The sequence below is a fragment of the Ischnura elegans genome, chromosome 6, assembly GCF_921293095.1.
Source record: "Ischnura elegans chromosome 6, ioIscEleg1.1, whole genome shotgun sequence".
Taxonomy (NCBI): Eukaryota; Metazoa; Arthropoda; class Insecta; order Odonata; family Coenagrionidae; genus Ischnura; species Ischnura elegans.
In genome coordinates this window covers 121714113-121738286 of record NC_060251.1, presented here as the reverse complement: position 1 = coordinate 121738286, position 24174 = coordinate 121714113, and the positions used below count along the sequence as shown (strand labels likewise).

General features: G+C 39.0%; 2 protein-coding genes across 2 annotated transcripts in view; one reads left to right on the top strand and one right to left on the bottom strand.

Moving 5' to 3' along the window:
• Positions 1-1842: 1842 nt before the first annotated feature.
• LOC124160580 lies at positions 1843-3529 on the bottom strand. Its single transcript, XM_046536462.1, has 4 exons — positions 3495-3529; positions 2501-2578; positions 2194-2423; positions 1843-2109 (listed from the first exon to the last, which is right to left on the bottom strand). Exons 3-4 carry the CDS (start codon positions 2416-2418, stop codon positions 1879-1881), a joined length of 456 nt encoding a protein of 151 aa, XP_046392418.1. The 5' UTR covers positions 2419-2423; positions 2501-2578; positions 3495-3529; the 3' UTR covers positions 1843-1878.
• An 18174-nt stretch (positions 3530-21703) lies between these two features.
• LOC124160076 (vesicular glutamate transporter 1-like) overlaps positions 21704-24174 on the top strand; it is a 69094-nt gene continuing 66623 nt past the window's right edge. The window contains exon 1 of the mRNA XM_046535794.1: positions 21704-21950. The gene's annotated coding sequence lies outside the window, so the exon portion shown is untranslated. The remainder of the gene's footprint in view (positions 21951-24174) is intronic.

Below are 24174 nucleotides of genomic sequence, written 5' to 3'. Positions count from 1 at the left end.
CGTGAACTTTGATGCATTAAATATCGCAAACCACGTCATAAAATAATAAAAAAACTTTCACCGAGGTATGCAAACATATATTTTTATATAATTTTGGGGCTATTGATTATATCTGAAATATATGCAAGTTCCCTATTGATTGCACATAGACGATGAAGTAAAGAGTGAAGTGTGTTGTGAATGTAACATCTTCGACGAAATTATTTCGCACGTATATAACTTAGGCTACGAACCAAATGTATACATTACGATGAAAGGTATCTAACTATTGCGAAGGGGATATGTTTCATATTTGAACTAGTCTTACTTTAGGGATACATCGAACGCCTGTTGATCATTCGTTTGTTCGCTTCTAAGTTATGTTTGATTTTATAACGTATTGCATCTATTTCCAATTCCCGTTGTGAGATTTTGGCAATTTTTACATTTCACGCATTTCGTTGTGTTGTTGTTTGTTTTTGTTTTGGTCATGTTACGGTGAGAGTGATAGTGAAATTCGAAGTTTGTTGGTGTTACAATAATTGGTTTAGCAATTTATTTCAACCTATTCATTTAATTGTATTCGCAATGTTCATGTGAAATAACGTAATCTGATTCTAAGTCGTTAGTGATGAGTAGGAAGTGAGGTGTAAAGAATCCTTTCGAACTTCAAGGAGTGCAAATTCTTTTAGTGTGTGCAAAGTAGTTGGAAAACCGATTATCATGTTTTATTAGTGTTACATAATAGTGTTTTATATTTATTGTGAGCCAAGATATTTATTGAAACAGTTGATTCCGAATATAATGATTATTAGTATTAAAAAGATAGAAATGTGTGCGTTGTAGTGCTGTATGTGATATGATGAGCAATAAATATGTACAAGTAAGGGTAATTTTGCTTTGTTTTCTCTATATATACCTCTAGTAAACCATTTTCCCCATGCAGAAAAGTTTCTCGGGTTTTCCACCGGTTGATGTCGTCCATGTCTCCCGACGTTTCGATCCGCGACTTGCTGATCATCCGCAGGGGATCTTCCGAAGAATCTTCGGAATCTTCGGAAGATCCCCTGAGGATGATCAGCAAGTCGCGGATCGAAACGTCGGGAGACATGGACGACATCAACCGGTGGAAAACCCGAGAAACTTTTCTGCAACTGATACGCCGGGAAAACCTAAGATCATACATTTTCCCCATGTTTTCGCTATTCTACGCTGTCAGTATTTGAAATTTTTAAAATTAGCGAGGCAGGTTGTTGTGTTTCCTAAACTATAACATTTTGGGAGATTGTAACATATCCCAGTAAACACAAAATGCTGCAGATGCGCATCAGATGCGCTTCGCGGCAGCGCTGCAGCTGCGGCGAAGGCGCTGCTGCAGCGCGTCTAGCACTCCCAAACTTCCCTTTTTTGCATGTCATAAGCGCTGCACAAGCATGTCATACGCGCTGCACAAGCATGTCATAAGCGCTGCACAAGCATGTCATAAGCGCTTCACAAGCATGCCAGGAGCGCTGCGCTAATGTGCCACGATCGCTTCAAACGCATGTCCGAATCGCTGAAAATACATTCCTAATGTGCCACTATACTATCGCCGCAAAAAAAGGTAGAACGCTGAACTTTAGGCATTTGTATGAAATTCTGCCGAAGCTCCACAGGGTCGTTTCAGATATCGTTGTACTAATGATCCATTGTTGTAGTCAAATAAACAATGAGTTGAACGATATCTGACACGACTGTCGAGCTTCGGCAGAATTTATACAAATGCTTAACGTTCAGCATTCTACCATTTTTGCGCCGATAATAGCAATCTTCAAGTACTACTTAAGTATGTGAGGGGCAGCAAGAATTAATTGAAAACACAGGTTTGCAATAAATGATTTTATTAATGATTACTCTGTTTTAAGTATACATTAGAGTACTGATTAATGATAGACATAATACACGAAGACACTCACCCATAATGACACTGCATATTTTCGTTCCCATAAACTTTTTCTTCTTCATCCCCTCAACTCCAGACTTTCCGGTGAGGCAGAAGTGCTTCGCTGCTTCGTCAGTGAATACAAAATATAAAATTTTGTATACTGAGGGCTGCTCCTCATCACCACAAATGCGAGCAATTTGAGTAACATGTAAAGAAAAATATTATGTAATCAATGGAATTCTGGTTGAAATTATCATAAAAGAATTAAACACAAATGATTGAGGCCTTACCAAATTATTGTGGAGAGATACATCCTCTGACAGTTCCCTCTCAAGCTCCTCTACATCATCCAAAGTTTTAAGAGGGAATTTCCGGTTGACGGAAATGCTCTCTTCATTCACTACAGGCTTGGACTTTAGCTCTTTCTTTAATTCTGTGAGCATGCTTAAAGCCATGCTCACCTTCCCATCTAATCTCCTGTATCTCTTTTCCCATATCTTCTCCTGAGCTTGCATGAACCCTAAAATTTTAAATGTGGAAAGGTAAGTGACCTTTATGTCAGTACTTATATAAATAAATACATGATAAAAATATTACCATGCAACTCTTCTGCTGTTGCCGGCCGCTTAGTCTCTCTTTCTTTCCCACCAGGTGCTTGCGGATCTAGTTGTTTTCCTGCTATGAGAAATGTCCATTAATTTTAACTCGTGTACTGCATAATACATCATCGCGTCAGACCATCTCGTTAGACAATCTTTTTAATATTTTACTAAAAAGGTTGGCTAACTAAAAAATTTTGAGCTGCGAACTTTTCCTGTGACATGCGTTACACATTTCCTATTTCACTATTAATGGAAACCTATATAATCAATATTTAAAAGCTTATATCCAATGGTTCCGAACATAACTACGACCACCCACATAGCAACGAACCTCTCAGAGACGTCTCACTATGATCTCGAATGTCTCGAATATCGCAAATGTCTCAGAGATGTCTCAGAGATGTAATCGTGAGCCGTTCAGGAATTTTTTTAAAAAAACTTATTTAAACGCCATCAATGCCTTACATATATATTTTTCGGTGCAATTGCGCAGTTTTGATTATTAAAATCACGACATTTAATATGGGTTTCTTATTTTCAAAAGGTCATCCATCACAAAATTCATCGCTAAAAATGATCGAGATAAGTAGGTCACAACTGTATAATTTGAATTTAGTTATTTTTTGCCGACATTTTTAAGCATACCAGAGTACAAATTCTTATGAGACATCTCAGAGACTTATCTGAGACGTCTCATGAGACATCTCATAGACCATTTTTTTGGACATAGTGACATCTCAGAGAAGTCTCAGAGATGTCTCTGAAGCTCTCAGAATGTCTCTGAGACGTAACATGCGATATTCGAGACGTCTCAGAGACGTATCCGAGACGTATTTCTGCTGTGTGGGCACGTATGTAAACAAAAACACAAAGTCTTAAAATGTGTTTATATTCACCATGCTAGAATGCCAATTCTACCTAATTTCAAGGAGAATTGAATTTAAATTAACTAAAATTATACATTTTAAAAGAAGATGATAAATTCTTACCTATTAAGAATCCCCAAGGACGATCAACAGTTCCACAACGTTGGCCGCCATAGACTCAGTAAACTTCCCAAGCACCCTGGTAAACAATCGCGTAGCGGAGGATTGTTGCATTGTTGCACAAACTCGCATTAGCAGCGTTCCAGCAGCGTGCTGCAGGCATGCTTTGCGCATGCGCTGTTGATGCGCTGCAATTGCATGTTTCGCCAGCGCGCTGCGAAAGAGCGCTGCACAAGCGCTGTTACCGCGCTTCATTGAAACGGAAACGAACTTGCAGCTGTGAAACCCCTGTGCAGCGCTGCTGCAGCTATTCGTGTTTACTGGGATGTTACTAATTGATCGCACGTAGGTATTTGCAAGAATAAATATGTACCATTCATACATTTATCTTAACGTTATTTTCTTTACGATTCTTTTCTGCATAGTAAAGTTTTTCAATTTTCTTTTTCCACTCCCACATTGTGTATTTCAGCTTTTCGAGGATAAATGCATGTAATACTGACGTTGATAGTTATGTTTTTCCATACTCATCATGCATTCACCAATGAAAGTAAGCATCCGAAGTGCAAAAAATATGCCATATATATCATCAATGAATACAGCGGCCGTTTGTATACAAGATACCTACATCTAAAACATAAAAATGCTTTGGTGTTACGCATTAGTCTCTCCTTTTTCAATGGTATAATATACTCTTTTGTGTGCACTAATGAACAAATATATCTGCGATGGATTTAAATCGATTTATCCACTATCAATTATAATTTCGATGCATCAATTTCTTTTATTTGAAAGTTTAACTTTAATGATGTACGAGTAGCCCTTATTACAGGTGAGAATCGTTTGATTTCCCTCTCGTTTTTTTATTTGAAACAAAGCTTTTCTATTGGTTCTTCACGGTATCGCCGGCTTCGGATTCAATATTTTTCATACCTATCTGCTCTTCCTATCCGATACCGAGAATTAGAGTTTTCTCCGGTAGCGGCCAGGAACTGATTAGTCTTTCAATTTAGGAAATAAAAATAATGGGAAACCACCCTATTGCATTTCTCAAAATATGAAATGCTTTCGGGGTGATTTCTTACGAGTGGTATATCAGAAAAAATGATGACGCAAAGTTCAACTATGAATTAACTGCTACTATTATATCTTGAAACGCTGGTTTCGGCTCTCCCACAGAATTTTTTCATCGTTTTCTGTTTTATTATCTACTTCTTTTAATCGGTGTTAATAAAAAATATTTCTATCTGTATCTTTAGTAACCTTTGTTTTTCACATCCAAGTGCAACTTTCAATCAAGCTAGCTGACATATATATTTTATTAGTACCTTATTATGTTAGTTGAATATATTTCGCGTAAGTATATATCAACTGAGAAACCTGTCCATTTTTCGTTTGCCACCGGTTTTCCCCTTCCGCTTCGAAAAATGCGAGCGATGATATCTTCATTACGTAAAACGAATCTACATTCCGTCAAAATAACATCATAAACCACAATTCAATATGGAAATTTTGTTTTATTCCCAAACCACCGAGTACAGCTAATATTGAGCCATTTTATATTGGATATTCAACAAATTCGACAATTAGTTACACGAACAACCAAGCCCTGGATAGAGGATATCTACCCAGGTGCCGTATTCTGTATCTCCAAACCGATCGGTGCGGCACCGATTCGTCGGGTGTGACGTCACACCGACTCCCGGCAAGCAGTCGTGCGATTCTGTATGAAGTACGAACCCGATCGGTGCGGCACCTACGTCAAAACGGGAGATCGTCGGTAGCCGTACCGACTCCAAAAAGGTGTCGGTATGGCTACCGACACCTATGGTGTAGTGGGTTTCATGAATTCCCCATAGCGCATTTTAAGTTTTATTTTGTTTTCACCTCATCACCGAGTAAATAATGAGGTTTGCCGCAATGTTATCTCTTTGTCCCCCTTCGAATAGGCCACTGTAATTCACTGTGTCATCATATATTGATTACCTTGACATAAATATAAGATATTGCCCAGACGGCACAGGAATTTTACGTATCTGGATACGAGGGTGGACCATAATTTAGTGGCTGCTGAGGCTATTTATCGTCATGGTTGCAGTTTCTTTTTTAAAACCACCCACTGGAAGTAAAACTAGTTACCCCCGAGGTGAAGCATTGAATCTGGCCATGGAAGAAATATTTGCCTACATCGAGGGTAGTTACGACTGTCAGTTTAGTTCATATCTTGATAATAGAAGTGTTAAACTGCAATATATATTAATTATGGTAATAATGTTATTATCACTGAGAAACCCTGAAAATTAACGTTTATATGCGTAATTGATAATCATAATGATCGATTAATTCAAGAAAAGAAGAGTGACTTTAGATCCTGGAAGCTGCGGCAGCAATCATCCGAGATGATATTTAATCGTTAGCCATTGATAATTCTCATTATCCTCCACCAAGTTGCATGTTTGTAGATATAGAAATATATATTCCGTGGTCATTGACACATGTTTTGGAGAAAATTATTTTAAAAGATAAACGGTTAAATTTAGAACATATGAAATCAGTATGTACAAATAGGGTTGTTCACCAATTTTTTTTACTGTCTTAAATGAAAGTGCACACCGAGAGGATACCGGCGGCAGTTTCAGCGCTTTTCTATTCAAAAATTTAATCCTAAAAAGGCTAGGCGAAAAGTGTGGAATCCGAGGGCCGGCTCAAACGCTCCGAGAGCGCACGATGGTTGCCGAAGGCATGCTGACGTCACACACAGCGAACTTCTCGCGGAACCCGTCAACCCCGTCGAAAAACCTGTGATCCTGCGTCAGAGAAGACACAAAGAGGGTGAAAATGGAGGAAATTAGGAAGAAGGCGTATATACTATATTGCTTTCTACCGCTTTGTAATTCTACCACAATAAGAATTCCGGGAAAACGTTTTATTGCTGTGCCTCTTAATTCTCGTGTGCGAAGGAAATGGTTAACTGCAGCAATGCGAGATGACCAAAAACATCAACGTCAAGACATCTTATTATTGCTGTGAAGATTATTTTAATGTTAGTGTTAAATTTATACCAAATGCCAGCATTACAACGTCAGTTAATGTGATTTATTGTTTTACTTGCGGTCTTCCAAAATAAGTCGAACGGACGTCCGTTCGACTTACTTCGGAAGACCGCAATAGGGAACTTGCATATATTTAAGATATAATCAATAGCCCCAAAATTATATAAAAATATATGTTTGCATACCTCGGTGAAAGTTTTTTATTATTTTATGACGTGTGGTTTGCGATATTTAATGCATCAAAGTTCACGAGAATTTTCAAATTCAAGTGAGAAGCGAAAACGCCCGATGATTGGCTGGTAGAAAAGTGACGTCATAGTTCAGTACGAGGAGGCACGGCGGCACGGCCATAGTAGAGGTTGCATACTTGAATACATGCGACGGCGTGGTTATGATTCATTTATTGAAGTGCAGACGTATCGGCATAGGCGCCGACTCCATGGGGCCTGAGGGGGCTCGAGCCCCCTCAACAATTCGTTTGGGGGGGGCGGAGCCCCCCCAATAATACAAGAAATTAATTAAGTTATGTTATGCTTTGTAAAATCACAAAAATATGTTGGTATTTTTTATTTTCCTTGTTTGACGATAGTTACCTTTTAAAATAAATTCAGTGATGATATAAAACAAATAATTATTACGGCATTAAACAGGTTAACTGAAAAAAGTGGTGTGAATCGTGATAGTGTTTCGGGGCTGCGACACACTTTGAACTTTTCCCGGTGCGTGAACCTTCGGGTACAAACTGGCGGGCCAAGAGGGATGTAACCTGCCTCCCGGTTGATTTAAATGGAAGAATGACTAATTTTATAAGAATGGAAGAATGACATAAAAAATGTGTCAGGCTTGTAGAGTTTCCCGAAGTGTCGAGTTATAGAGAGTCGAGTTTTCGGGGTTCTAATGTTGATCATATGACCCCTCGAAAAGGCTTTTAAAAAACTTTAAAACTCACTATTTTTCATCTAAAATTTAGAAAATTTCCCGAGGCAAGACCCGCGGTATGGGCCCCCCCAATATTTTTTATAAGTCGGCGCCCCTGCGTATCGGAGTTGTCCATTGTGACTTCAGGGCTATTATTTGATCTATTTCTCCTCCATTGAAAGCGATAGATTGCGTAAAGATGAAGGAATATGGTTATTCTTAGGCTGATCCTATCAAGCTTCCTGTTATTGATTCCATCATGATAACAGGGTATTTTAGTGAAACTGTAGACTTTGTCGGCGCCGAAAGTCGATGCCGAGAAATGGAAAGGTAGCTGATGTGCATCTGAAATGTTTTATAGTTCATAACAAAGTGAGACTTGCGTGCAATATTGGCGAAAGCGTATACTCATGTGAAATGTGTATTCTTTTGGCAGTCCGGTCGAGAGTATTATGGTGAACTTATTTTTCAGCTCGAATCAGTCAATGATGCTTTCAACTTAAAAATACCTTGCCTGGAGAGCGACAGGAAGCTCTGAGGAAGCCAGACGATTAATGTTTCAATTTAGTAGCGATAATATAGACGAACTTCCAACACAATCTACCATCTTGTGACTCAAAAACCCCGAAGCCACTTCCTATTCTGCAGAAAGAATCGGTCAATCGCACTTCGATCAATATAATAAACACGTCTTCAGGTGTTAATAAGTTACTTTTGTATTGAAAGCCTTCCTAAAGTAGCATTAAAATGTGAATATTTTCCAAACAGTCTTTAATACATTTTGGGAGATTTTCTCACGATATATCTGAAACCTACTCTAAAGGCGAGCTCATCGTCATTGCGATCGGTTGTCATTTAAAAATTCCGTATCGTAAATCCTAGAGGGATGACCTTCGACGATAACCATGATCACCTGCACTCTCACTATCACTGGAACCCGTGGTGAAAATATCATCCCAATCCAATTTCTATTTGGTTTTAACTGAGGAAAGAGCAACATAGAACTGCACATTCTTTGGGTTTGACTTTCCCTCAAACACCCCATTTCCCCTGTGGTGCATATCAGTCCTATCTTTATACGATGGCCTGACAACCTTTAAATGGATCCTTGGTTTATCCTGACAACCAACTAAATGGAAATTGCTGATCCACACATGTCCATTCCTATCTCCATAGTTTCCAAATCAAAGGCCGCGGAACATTCCTCTTGTGACTCAACTTTTTTTTGAAAAGCAAGCAACGGTGTAGAATAAAATCAAAGAATGCTGCGATTCATTTTTTGTGACCACCTCTGGATTCCATTCTTTTTCCATCTACAACTTCCTTTATCTTTCGGGGTAAACCATGGGACAAGATAATGTTTAAATATTTTCATTAATTTATAACAAAATATAAGTTCTAAAAATACCCAAAAGCCATTTTATTAAACCGCACTGATGAGTGTAAATTAAAGTGGAAGATGAATGCTGTAGACGTAGTAGTTTTCCTTAGGTTGAGTTGCAAATTTCATGAAGTTGACAAAACGGCTAATTTTTCGGTGCGCGGAGTCATTTATTGCACTGGCCGTGTCTACATTTTTGATTTTTTTTGTAATAAAATAAATCAGAATTTAGGATAAAATTTCCTTAAAATGACGTATAGTTCATTATTATAGCATGCAGTGAAGCCAGGATATAAATTTGCAAAGTACAGCGGCACATCATTTTGACGCCGACAGTAGAAGAAAACGCTGTCTTCTTGGCTGGCACTCGAATGCATGAGGATCAACGTTGCTCTATATTTTCATATTTCCTCCCTTGATTTTAAACATCATGGAATTTCCTATGTCCTTCCGTAACTGAAATTGAACAAGTGCCATAAATGATTTGAGTCCATCGTAACCATCGAGAAACACCTATCTCGATTTTTGTTGAGAAGTTGAGTTTTTATTCTACGGCTGCAGAATTATCGAAAAATCTCAGTTTCAAGTTATTCAGTCAATGAAATATGGAAATATTATTTATATTAAAGTTATCTTTGCTCACATAGCACACGGGTTTATCATTCCGTTTATTATACTCTTATTTTTCCGTAACGCTCATCCCGACAGACGGTATGCATCGAGGCTTTTCTTCTAATTTCCTCCGTGGGAATGGAGACGAAAATTTTTTCTGGGGTGTTATTGCACAGAGGAACAATGCACCTTTTGTAATTTTTCCTTATTTCAGCCATGTTCTCCTTTAAACGCAACGTCGCGGCTCTTCCAAACCTGCAGTACTGGGCTTGGATCTTGGACTCCTACTGAACTATGACGTCACGGCATAAGATTAGTGGGGGCGGTATTTTTTAGCCCGCGAAACTCGGGTGACTTTTGGGAGTCATTTTCTAGTGTATAAACTGAATTTTTAGCGGAAAAAAGTATATTGCGGTACTAAGTGTTTACTGTAGTATATCAGCATACTGTTTATAAAAAGTATGCAATTTCCCTATTATTATTCGTACGAAAAAAATTTTAATTTAAGTTATTTGAAGGGAAATAATTTACAAAAGATTAAGAACAATGTTTATGCTACTATTCAATGAACACCGAAGTTAATTGATGCTAACTTAGTCTTAGATTTAATACACCAGAGATTGCCATACAGTAACCAAACATAATGTTTATTAATGAAATATTCTCGAGCACATTCTCATCCGAGAGTTTTGGAGTTGGTGAAAACAATAACATAACTGACTTAATAATGAAGTTACCCCAAGAGGTACTTAGGAACACCTAAAGAAACAATGTACGTTGTTGATTTGCTCTTTGGAATATTTAAGATTGCCACTAGAGACATTTTCATCACCATCATCAAAATTAAATTAAATGACAACTTAAAGAGATCAGGAGACCAATTAAAAATCAGTAAGACAAGAGTTTCTTCTACTATCCACACAATTTTACCTCTTATTTCACATCGCTTAAAAAATTTAATATTTTTTCCGAAGCATAACAAATTTGATCTACCATTGTCTTTTAAGCCAATTACAGCAATGTACAGTATATAATTGAATGTTTTGAAATTCAAATTCAAAAGCCCTCTGATCCAATAAATCAAGCTTTGACATGGAGTGAGTATAATAATATAAAAATGTAATGCTATCAAATATGTAGTACCTTGTGAACCAAATGAATTTGTAAATTTTGTTCCTCTGGGTTCTGGGTATGGCGGAAGAATAAGTGACAAAAATTATTTTTCCTGTGGTTTCTTCTGATTTTGTGCTCAGGACAAACTCCCTTTCATAGTGCATATATTATTCTCTTTTAAGTTGGATATAGCAAACTGCTGAATCGCCGTATTCTTTTCTGGCAGCGCTGAAATAGTTATCAACCCTTAGACCCATAGCACACGCCGATTTTGGACGGCCGTCAACATTCCAATGGTGAACAATGGAAGGGTATGGGAGCTTGCACACTGACCGACCGCGCACCGGCACCGGTAAAAAGTCGGTTAGCTACCGGCCAATGCCACTGCGGATCCCCTGCGCCAGCTCAACAACCAAGCAACTTATCTTTTGACCTGTGAAAATCCAGCGTGTGTGCAAGCAGCGCTTCACCGGTAAAATATCGGCCGATATTTTACCGGCCGTCCAAAATCGGTGCGTGTGCAAGGGGCCTTACAGTAACATTCACAATAATAAATATTTACTATAATTCGCCATTCCATATCATGATTCAGACAAATCTGAGACGAACAAAAGTGATTATTTTACGGTATTAGTTCCCTAATGTCACCTAAGTTTTTATAGGCTATAAATTATCAAAAGCCTTTAAAACTAAAAAAACGAGCATTGCGTAACATGGATTTGTGATATAATATGAAATGTACCCCTGGAGAATCATTTCAGCGTTTACTAGGGGATAATTCGGATAAAAATGGAAGCCAAGGTTGAGTTAATCGTAACAAAATTAAGTATTTGATGCAAAATATACTCATCAGTACGATTAACATATTTAACAGTGCTATCATAATTAATATGCATTGACTCCTAACTTGCCTGCTTGACTCCTTGAATTTCCGGAGCGCTAAAAATGTCATTACTGCGTATTTAGATATTTTTCTTGTCTTAACCTCTTTTTATTCATGATGAAAAATGAGCATCAGAGCACTCATATTAGGCACAGTATTAGAATTAGCCCTCACAAAACCACAATCCGAAGGCATTTCTCACCACGGCATCCACAAATTCAAGCACGGCTCGGATAACGGCGTTACCGAAATCGTGCAGTCAGCGAAGTAGCAGTGTGTGACGTCACAGCCATTCGAGCCTGACTTCCCGCCGAAACTGGCCGTTTCAAAGGCGCACAAATTTCAACGGAGCACTAAAGAAAATGTAATGCACCTATTGCAGAAATGTTTTCACCAATGTGAATTATTAGACAAAACTCACCGTTATCATCTACTTAAATGGGTTTTTTTTGTTTGAGGTTAACACCCCTATTTGTCCTAGTATTATGACTGCTGTTAGATCTCGGTCTTTCAAGTCCCAGCTAAAATTCGGTATTGAAGGTTTTTTCGTCGGCAGTTTGCCTCAAAACTACTCATAAAAATGTTTTAATACTCCAATCGCTCACAGAATTCGCTTTCTTCTTTCAGTCTATGGATCTCCAACAAAAATCACGTGCTCTTATCTTTTGATAAAAAATCACGTAATGAAAAACGTGTGCAATTTGCTTGCCTTCCATCAACCTCAGATTCTGCTCAGCGATATATCTATCGATTGTATCAATAGGTTCAAGTGTGACTTGGCAATAAACTGGATCCAGAAGCATGAGCGTACCCAGCGAGGGGCAGGAGGGGGCGGCTGCCCCCCGCCCCAGGAGTGTCTTTGAGGAAAATAACATTTTTTCAAGCAAATAATTTTTAAAGATAATAAAGAGCTGTTACAGTTTCCATAAAATGTTGATTTCATTCACCTTTTCCATGCTTAAACCGTACCTACAACTTGAACAACCATGGCTTGCCCCCCATCCCTTGTTTTGATCCTGGGTACGTCCTTGTCCAGAAGAATGGCGTTGGAAGGTAATTCACAATGTACTGGAGCCAATCCACCCTCTACGCCCGTCTCCTTAACGCTTTTATTACTTTTTTTTGCAACTGCAAGAAAGGGTGTAGTTCAAAATTTAGTTGTAAAAAGTGGGCTTATTTCGTTCAACGGCAAGCATCACTTGTCAAGCCCAGTCGGGTTCAAAAGTTGAATTTTCAACAGAAGAAGTACCGACATCAACGACGAAACAGATAATGTATCGCTGTTACTACAAGTTACATCGACCCACGGGAATCTAGAGGAAGAAGAAATAAATAAGGAGAAGCTCAATAAGACCTGATTTACGAGTAGAACAGACCGTGGAGTATTCCTACTGGGGAAACTACGCTTAAAAAAACGCGCCTCGTGCACTACCACATAGGTGGCGAGGAAACGTGTGCATACTATGGAGAATGGAAAACCCTCTGTCCCGATTATTGGTGGATAGACAGGTGAGAGCTAGTAACCAATATGCGTCGAGTTACGCGTCCAATAATGTTCGGAGAGCGCAACAATATAGCCATGCATAATACGGAGAATACACCTCCAGCCTACATTCGAATGTCTTTTTCTCAGAAACGGTAAATCTTAGAGAAAAAAGTGAAATGACAATTTTGTAGATAATTTTCTGATCTACAAATTTGGTCTGAGCAATTTTTATCATAAAACTAACCGTTTGGCCAAAAAAAGTAAAAAAATCATTTTTGTGACCTTTGACCTTGAATAAAATTTTATGCACCCACGGGATCGATGGGAACTTTTCATGATTTCATTAGAGTGGTATCCTTGAGGTTCATACAAATTTTCAGCTTGTTAGCAATCAATGCAAGGGTCAATGTCTATTTTGACCGGGCTATAATTCTTAATAGTCGTTGGATCAATTGTTGTTACAGCGTTCATATAGCAATTTATTTCCACCTGGTACTTGTTGCTAACCGCGATTCGCACACCCAATGTTAGGAAAGCGTTGTGCGTTTTCATTCTCCTAACTTCCCCCTTTTTTTCCTAATCGAGTACTAGAAATTTCAAAACTATGATTATCAATCGAATTGCATTAATTATTTGTTTTACTCTTGGATTCTCAAAATGATTTCAACTGCGAGTGTATTTGCTTATTTATTGAAAATTGTAGTTACTAAGAGTAGCAATTTTATTCAAAGGAGATTTGGCAGTAATTATCCGAAAGGACACGAGGACAAAACCACTGTCACATCCCTAGCTTATTTCTTCACCGTGAATAGATCCGTTCAGAAATTAATATGTTAACTTATAATTAGATATATGGAGTCACCATTTTAATAATTAAGTCGTTTAAAAAAATCAGTATTGATTTTTTTCTTAAGTCAACTGTGTCTACTACGTTGATGTTAAGAATAATTCTTTTACAAAATGAAAACAATGTAATTAAGTTGGTGCGAAGGCTTCCGCGGTGCGCTGGTAATGTTGGCTGCATTTTCCGGGTTTCACCGCGTCGTGGTTGCATTGGGGACAGCAGTTTCTCCTGCATTCCACCAGGCGTCTTCAGGTCGAAGAGTTTTTCACTTCGACCTGAAGACGCCTGCTGGAATGCAGGAGAAACTCTCCAACGCAACCACGACGGGGTGAAACCCAGAAAATGCAGCCTACAAAAATGTAATACTTCGGATTCGAACCCCCCACAACTACACCGCGCACAGAATAATCCTAATCGTCTACGGAGCCACTAATTTTTGAGGCGTTAATGGTGAGTCCAAATATGATTCTAAAGATAGGGAAAACCTCGCCACGTAGCCCGCCAGAAAACACTCCGACTACCCAACCTGTGCGTGGACGTGAGTTTCCTCAGTGCATTTTATCCGCTAGCGCATTTGAGCCTTTAGTTTGACTTCTGTCTCGCTATCCCGATCGCCCCGGGTCCGTCCTCGTCGGCTCTTGGTGGCATACGCGTGGGGAATGCGGGCTACCTCATGTGCCAACCTTCCAAGTTTTTACCGACCCGACCACATCAGTTAAGTGGACCTCATGAGTGTATAAATACTTTTGAAAACGATAGTACTTGGATTAGCAAAGGTGGAACTATATCTGAACAGTTTTGTTGGATGCCTATGTATACATTCTCGCGCCGGAGGGCTACTTGTACGTCGACTACGTCGAATTTTTTTTTACATTTGTTGGATGTTTTTCAACCTTGTGAAAACACATCACTAGTTTTTACTCGTCGGGATATAAGTCCCTAACAATGGGGGAAAATGCGGGTTACACCTCGGGAAAATCATTGATAGATTTCATTTCAGCCACTCAGAGGAAATATCTCCGGAAAGGCTCGTCAACAGGTCTTTTGCGGTTCGAAGTTTGGACTAAAAACTTTATGTTGCATGACCTCTGCATTCTCTTCGGGTTTCCATCGCGTCCGTTGGCTTTCGGCGACAACAGTTTCGTTGAAATTGCAATGCGGGTCTTCAGATCTAAGGCCTTCGGCCAAAGGAAATGTTTTTTATAACAATTGTTATAAACAAAATCGAATAAAATTGTCTTCACTAAACGTAGCGACCCTTTCTGCTTTAGAGTATATTTTTGGACTTGTGGAACGAGCAAGTTAAAAAAATCGCAAAAAATTGTTCCTCGTCATTTGATTTATTGTTCCGCAACTACTACACCAAAAATGTATACGATTTTTGTACGTGCAGTGAACCCTCTATATGTACTTACTATATGGTACTACAGGTTAGCGTAGACTTCTGCCCTGATAAAATCATGGAGTATGTATATACTTACTCTAAGATAAAATTCTATTTAAAATTTGAGTTTTTTTTACATAAACAGCTCAATTAAAAATGGGTTACATACAGGGCCGGACTGGGACCTCTAAAAGGGCGCTGCCTTCAACTTAAGAAAGGGCGCAATCCGAGGGTGGGGCTATGGGATATTGTTTTGAAATTCAAAAGGTAAAATTAGAAAAAAATATGGTATTTTTTTACAACAATTGTTTCAAAAAAGCTATTTAACTATTACAACGTGTATGTGATAGAAGGTACACTAATTTAACAAGCGAATACTCTAAATGATCATGTGTAATTGGCTTCTACTTTAGATGGATATATTCTAAATATGTTATATTTTAATATTTTCAAAGATATTTATTATTAATATTACAAATTACACTACTGCCACTATTTACGATGTTTGAATAATGGAAAAGATAAAACTTGTAAGTAAGATTAAGGTTATAAAAGCGTTTTATTTATGCATACATTTATGCAAACCAAATCATACATGAAACAAGAGACGTATTAAACTGTTTTATGAAATAAAATTAATACAAAATAAAACATATCTTTGTAGAAATACAAAACAGCCTCTGAAAACTGAAGTTATCACTAATTATTGTGAAGGCCACTTTTTTGGAGCCCACTTCAATTATCAGAAGGAAAGTAGGCGCTTCATTTCCTTGCTTTGGAAACAGAGTTCATCTATAATTTTTTCATTGCTAATCTTTGAGACTAATTCTCGTTCCGACTGCATCAAAAGGAGAGCTTCCAAATTCTCATTGCTCATGGATGAACGAATTCTCGATTTTATGAGCTTCAGCTTTGAAAATGCATGTTCGCAGCTCACTTGGGCCATCGGTATTGTTAAAAGGAACTTGTAAGCCTTATGGAGTTGCGGATACATTAATGAGTACATGTTGTACTGGAAAAGTATCTTGTATGTACATTTAACACAGGAGTGGCATTTGTTGTTGCTTTTACACCAAATTGTTTCTTCATCTTATGATTTAGAACTTAAACTCACGTCAATGTCACTGGAGTCCTTCTGAAAGTGATCTTGTAAATTCATATTAAAGCTTGGCCATTGCTCAATAAATGATTCAAGTTCTTCCTGGAGCTTGCCTTTGTCAATGTTGGGGATCACAGAGCATATATTTTCCAATGCATGTTCTGGTATTCCATTTGTTCTTAACTCAGAGAATCTTACAGGATCAAAGCATGAAAGATCTTGATAAACTCGATTTTGATCAGAAAACCTTGATTCCATACTGGCGTTAATTTGGTCAACAACCACGTAAAACACATTAACTTTAAAACTCTCTTCACTGCTGAATGGAGTTTCTACGACCTCATCATTTGTTTCATCTGGCATTTTTTTCCGTTTTTTCTGTCTTCTGGCTGGCAATTCACTCTCTATGCTGATGTTGTTGGAATATTGATCCAAAATTGGATTTTCTTCGATTTTATTAATCAGACTTTTTGACATGAACTTGACAAAATTTTTTTCAGCATGTACAATGCCTGAAAACTCTTCTCTTATTCGCTTAAGACTGTCTTGAGCTGATGAAATCAAATTCCAAGCCTGTGCATAATCTAAATTTTTTGTTTGAAGATAGTCCGACAAAGGCGTTGTTGATTTGAAAATAATCAAGAACATCATAGCAGTTAGGATTTTTTAACGTGCGGGCGCAGGAACGCTTTTTTCTAAGGGCCGATGGGCCGGCGGGCCAGTCCGGGCCTGGTTACATAGTAATTACAGGAAAAAGGTTACCTTATTACCTCCAATATGAAGTGAATATATTTTGGTACCAAGTAAATATCAGGATTCATCTAAATTTGATTGGATTATATCCTGCTGACAAGGCCATTTTCATAATCTCTATTTTCTCAGGCTCTGCATTGAGGAAGTTCATTTTGAGCAAATGAAAAGAAAAACTTTTTACTTTTCCACCAATTTATTTTCACGGCACTTCTAGTTACGAACCAGTGGCATCATCTTCAGGTACAAATAAAGGTTCAGGCACAGAATAAGCCCTACCAATTCCCAATTAATGTAAGGCGATTTCAGTGGGGGAGGAAGAAGGCAGGTGGAAGGGGAAATCTGGAGGGGGTGATTGCGGGGGGGCGGCGACAGTTGGGATGTGGTGGGGGCGGGGTGTGTGTGGATGAAACGTTGGCCGTAAGCGCCGTGAGTTTGGGAGGGTCGTCGGTAACTGAGGTAACGACGAGGGTGGAGTATGGCTAGGATTATGGGTTGCTGGTTTTTCCTTGAGGATCAGAGAGGTTTTCAAATAAAGTGTCCTTAAACAGGGAACGTTTCTTCATGAGTATTCTATTCCTCCTCCTTGTCCATTCTCCTCACTTTTTCCTCCCGGTGTAGAATCTTGGGATGAAATCACTGCTGTGGTTCTCCTCCCTCAAGTGTTTCGCTAAGTTGGACTGGGAGAGGTTGTCGGAATACCAGTCCACAAAGCCGTATCTCGGCCAATAATAGGGTGGTTTCCTATTATTTTTTTATTGCTTTAATCGAAAGATTATTACCCCTGGAGTACGTATTTCACGCTTTTAGATTTTTAAATGAAAATATCTATTTTTCGCGATTAAATGAAAAGTGAAAATTTTCAAGCGCGCGAAAACGCGACGCTTAAGTATGAATGCCGGGAAATATCTCCGTACGTCGTATTTCTGGTTCCCCCTCCCGCCCGGTGAGTTGACCTTGAGGCGAGGCTTAGCGCTGATACGTCGCAGGATGCTAGCGGATAGCTGAGTACCTTGCTGGATGGTAGCGCATGGCTTAAAAAAGGTTTATTAATACCTTATCAAACGATGAAAACTTTCCGAACTTAGCCAGTTTTAATAGGTGATTATTAAGACATGTTTCCCTGAGCTCTGTGCCTCATGCATGCATTGGTAATCTCAGACGATGTATAACTCCTATCCTCTCGTGTAGAAACTAGGTCCCTGTGACGTCATGCGGAGTGGAATCGCATGGGCGCCAATCTGGCCTTTTTCAAATGAGGATAAAATTTGACCCTTGCCATTCGTCTAAACCGTTATTTCAAAAACCAAATAATTTGTGTATTATGAATACACTAATGGTGGGTAACGAATCGCAATCAATGCCTTTCGTTTTCTTTGATGAAGGAAACTACCCTATTAAATTTTTGTTTAATGAACTCGATTTTCATTCAATATATATTGTCCGAGCAATATTGTAATATGAATGGTGTTAATCAATTCGTCAGGAAGCACTACCTCTATACATCTTACAATTTAATGGAAAAAATTTCAGATACGATTTTACATACATGATTTTCTGGACTAAAAATTCAAGATATACCAAATGGAATAATACTTTTGGGACACTTATTGCGTCTGGGAGTGGTTAGGGGTGGATCCAGGATTTTTTAGGGGGGGGGGGGGGGAAACAAGTGTCTGACGGGCAAACGGTCATCTTATACTTGAGATTAAAAACAAGATAAAACAATTACTGTACAACATATTCTCTTTGTTTTAATATGAAAGATATTAATAGGAAATTAAATTATTGAGGTCCCGTAATACACAAATCAAAGTGAACGTGATGGTAACAGTATAAAACATTTTGTCTATTTTTTTAAGCATATGGGGGGTGCCCCTGTGCCCCCCTAAATCTTTTTATGGGAGAGGTAGAAATGTTTTGAAAAAAAAGGATGTTTAAGCACTTATTTTTTCTGTTATGAAATTGACAATGAACTTTGTGCTCCGATTGCGTGTTGTGAAATTCTTTGTGCTGAATGTTAGTGGGGAATGAGGAAGGCCCACTTGATGATCTCGTTTGGAGATAACTCATTCTGTGAACGTGGTTGTTCGATTGAAAGAGTATGGTTCCGCGACTCCCCGGAAAATGTGTGCCCACAAATATTTGGGAAGTTACTGTGGACCAATGTAGATACAGGTTCATGAGGTCGCCCACATGCGTATGCCGGGTGAAAAAATTCTTCAACGGAATAATCAATCATTCACCGTGTCATGGCTGTGGCTTTTGTGGGAGGGGAAGCAGAGGTGTCAAACGTCACAAAACATTTTGAAAAATGGTCTGAAGTGTATCTGTCCCCAACTGATAAGTAACCGAAATGTAGAGGTGGTGTTACAAAAGTAAAAGCCATGTTTTAAATTATGTTATAACTAGTTTGTTTTCTAATGGCTTTTTCCTGAATTCATGAAAAAAACTCACAAAGATAACTTTATAACCTGCCCCCGCTTATGCTAAATATATCGTTTACTTCGTAAAAATAATAGTAAATTAATTTTCAAAATGTGCTGGTAATGTGGAAACGTTTGTATTCTGGCTATAATACTACAGCAAAGCGTAATATCAGATCATCTACTTATTATTCATTGAAAAATCAACGCAGAGGCTTAAAAATTAGCAATTTTCAATTAAAAGTTCACTTGCAAAGGTCACAAATGTAGTTCTCATTGTCACAACTGGCGCACAAAGTGTGTTCTTCCTTTCTCTTACGGAAACAATCGCTTTTCTCATAGATTGGAAATCCCAATTTACATTTGGGATTAGGGCCGATAATCTTCATCGGCTTCTGAGACAGGCGAAAAGGTGATGTAGTAGAGAGTACACATTTGAGAGAGGGAAATGTGGAAACGATTTTCCCCAGTGTTTCAATTTATTAAATTCCTACCTCAAGAGCGTGTTTACCGAGCCTTCTGAGAACTCATCGGAGACAGTTGACAATCTCAATATACGAAAGATGCCGCCTATTGACATTAGTGCACACGGAATAGTAAATATATTGAAATCGCTCAGTCCAAATAAATCACCAGGTCCAGACGAAATCCCTTCTCGCTTATAAAGAGAACTAGTCTCAGAAATGGATGTGGTGTGCATGTGGGAGTCCAATTGCATGCTGGTGATTGATCGCCCCCTGCCAAACACCCTAGAGGTGGGTCGCAGGGTATTATGTAGACATAGATGTGTTGTGCTTCCCCATTTCTAGCATTAACATATTGATCTATGAAGATAAAACTAAGCTACATTTTCCTGATAGTAGATTACTTACTTACAGCAGATTGTAGCATGCGTATGCTTAACAATAACTTTTATATCACTGAGAAATAGCTAATTGGTGGACTAGGTGGTTAAATGAAACTTTAAAAAATACCTCAAAAGTTTTACGAGTGAAGAGAAAGTTGGAACAAGTATTTCACAGACAAAAACCATGAGTTGACTGTCACCGCTCCTACAGGCTTACTAAAGAAGCAGACCAAGAAGTTGATGCGGTCACCGCTAGCCTAGAGTACCTACCTCCCAACAGTGGCGCTGTGAGGGGGGGTTTTGGAGGATAAATCCAACCCCCCCAAAGCTCAGAGAAATTTTTAAGTTAAATCCATTTTACTTAATTGCATTAATATTACTTAGGGTGAACCGGAGTTGGAGCCCCTTATTCGCCAATTGGCGGCGGTTTCTAGAAAAAATCCCCGCGTTTCCCCGCGCGTTATGGTTACTAAATTTTTATCTACAAATCGGATTTATTATCAAAGTTACCATTTCATAAAACGTTCGAACATGACTTTGATGGGAGTGGATTACAAAATGAATTTGGATGAATGTTTTTCAAGAGAGGTTAAATATTCTAGCGGATATTTCGCTTTATTGCCTGTTTACGGACAAAAGTGTGTGTAAATTGGTGTATGAATGAAGGTTTGATTGCGTCAAATTATGAATGTCCTAATTGTGAAAGGCAAATGAAGTTAATTAAGAGACCAAAGAAGATTGATGGAAATGAATGGGTATGGAAAAATCAAACTCAAAATAATCCGCATGAATGTTCACGATCTGTAAGAAAGGGTTCTTGGTTTTTCAATAGTCATCTAAGTACATATATGTCAAATTTTAAAATTGACTAGTCAATGGCTAGGGCAGTGTATGCAAAAGTACAATATGGCAGTTTTGAAAGTGACGGATAAAACAGTGTCTGATTGGTATAGTTTTTGTAGAGAAGTGTGTGAGTCTGTATTGAAAAATAGTTCTAGAAACCGCCACCAATCCGTCAATTGGCGAATGAGGGGCTCCAACTCCGGTCGCGCCAATGTTTCAGGGGAGGGCCCCCGCACCTCCCGCTTACCCTGGCGGGTATGCCGTACCCCCAAACATCCCAGTATTAGTTGCGCCTAAAACCCCTCCCAGTCTTAATTCCTAGCTGCGCCCCTGCCTCCCAACCCCTAAAGGTTATGCTTCCACATTTGCACCAGTCCCTCTATCCTTTCACTATGGAAACCCCACTAGTTTTTTTCTGACCCACAATGAATTCAAACCTATTCGTACGAGAGTGCGTTTTGGAGGTCGATTGATTCAAGGACAGCACTCCGTCCGTCGGATGGGACGTCCTCTGGGCGCCTAGAACAGGCGAATGCCGACGCCATGTTTCTTTCCACCCGGTTGCCTTGCCTCGTAGCCTCAGTCGTCGTCCAAACGCCGTGGTGTGGATACTCGGCCGGGGTATTTGAGCGTCATCGGCGAAACGGTGGCGTGGCGCGAATCGTCCAGAAGCGAGTGGTCTCCTCTCACGGCCAACAGGATTGAATGGCGGCGGTACTTAATCGCTCGCGGCCACGCCTCGCCCAGCAGAGGAGAGAGTGAGTGTGGTTGCCTCCGCTGCCGAATGTGGGTCGTCGCGCCGTTCTCTCCACTGCTCCACGTACGTATTCTGCCCCTCCGCTCCTGTCCACGGCCCAGCGCGGAATGAGTACATATTCTGAGCTGAGTTTTTAACGTTCGAACGACGAGTTCCCCTTCTTGTTGTGGTACGAGATGATGTTTGTTTACGTTGGCAATGGTTGCCGCTTTTCAATTAAACAGTCGAGATCTGCGGCAGCGATTGTTGATGTAACAACCTTAACCGAATTGATCCTGTTCTTGATGGTGCCGCAAGATAGTGGACCATGTTGTGCGAAAATTAAGCATATTGCAGAAAATTGATATAGCATATGCCATGCAATGAACTTCTAAAGAACGTCTGAAAGTCTGTAGTCTGTGACTTTTATTCAGCTCCCCAGTGTTATCTTTGTGATATCCGAGAGGTGTGGTTTAAGTGCCCATGTTATTTTCTCGGGTTTTCGTTCGCGTATTCGTTCTAGTTGGCCTTTCCAATCTTTAAGGCGTGCGGTTAAATTCTCCCTATTCTGCCTTCCGGTGTCTCGTCGCGTCGTTATTGATGTTCACTGCGCGTCTTGTGACATTTGAGTCGTCAAACTCAACGACTGATGGAAAAGACTTCAACTCCATAAATTTAAAATCCGAAGGTCTTCCGGAGCGGAGTCGACGGCCAAGATGTAAAAGGATTTCTTCGGAATGTGAATCGACGGTCGTTGTTGAGGTGCTTTCTTATTTATGCGCTCGACCTTACCGTGCACATCAGTTTGTATTTTTGAGTGACATTGATTTGATAATGCAGAGTGGTGTTTCCCTCCTAATCGACCCTTTAAGTAGCCTATGTATTCGTGCTGTTTTCGAATTCGGCGAGATTATATTCACTGCGTACCGAGAATCTTGGTAGCGTAAAATAAGGTATTCAATAGCAAATTCATGGATAATGTTTTTATTAATGACGTTTTTCAAGTAGATTATAATTGTAAAAACAACAATGCCTATGCTTTCATAGAATATATTGCGTGCATGAATGTTGAATTTTACGATGATTTTTATCGCAAAACTGTTCTTTCAATTCTTTCGGTCTAAAATATTTTCGGAAAAGTAGTATTTTACATCGATGTATATGCATAAAACATACAGGTCGATGCATTGTCTTCCCGATCCCCAGGCAATGGTTATGTCATCTTTTGTTTCGTATTTTAAAACTTTTTTCGCTAAACATCTAACCCATCTCCTAAAATCTGTTTCAACGTCGTGGTATTGAGACAAGTTCAGGTACCTAGAAAGGCCCTTTTTCGCATTTTTAATCGAATCTTGGGATATTTAACTTGATGGCTTTCAAGAACAAACATCCCGAAACGAAGATATTTCACCCAGAAATGGATAGGTACTGAATGATCCGCGTCGACCACGAAAGACCGGAGTCAAGCTCTCGATGTGAGTGATATTTGAGGACTGCAGGTCTTTTTTAGAGTAGAGAGTAGGTCAGAGTGTAGATATAATAGTGTGTTAATAAATAAAGGGGTACATTCAAAAGTTCTTACTGGCGGAAGTTCTTCCAGAAATGAGATTAGAGTAATAGAAAGAAAAATCAGCGTTTCAGAATCAGCATTACCAATTTACAATAATACAGGTGATACATTTAAGTATGAGAAACGTCAGTTGAGTCATATATGCCTTGAATGCCTTTGAAATTATAATTTCAAAAGTAGTCAAGGCTCAAGTCATTTTAATGGGGAGACAAAAAATGTGCATTTCCATTTATCAGGGGTATAGAGCATAAAAATAGCCTAATCGAAAAGAGCAAAAGTACCGAATCAGAAATAGTACCGAATCGCAATAATCCTGGTTCCGAAGTAATAATAGTGGCTGTGGTTAATTTCCGTAGCTTAAGAAATAAGATTCCCGAATTCCACCATTTAATTCATAGTACGAAGTGTAACTATATTATTGGAAGTGAAAGTTGGCTAACAGATGATGATTCAGACAATGAGATCTCCCCAAAATCGTTCACTGTTTATCGGAAAGATAGAATCGAGCGGGAGGCGGAGTATTCATAGCTGTAAAAAATTCAATCGTCAGCCAAGCGGAAACCGTAACTGATACCAGCGTTGAATCTGAAAGGTGTTCAATTAAATGTCCAAAATTCAAAACTATATTATTATTCTCGTATTACAGATGACCCAACTCAGATATAACCACAATGTTGGATTTAGAAACCCAAATAAACAGCATAGTATCCAAGTATCCTGAAAGAAACTTGATTGCAG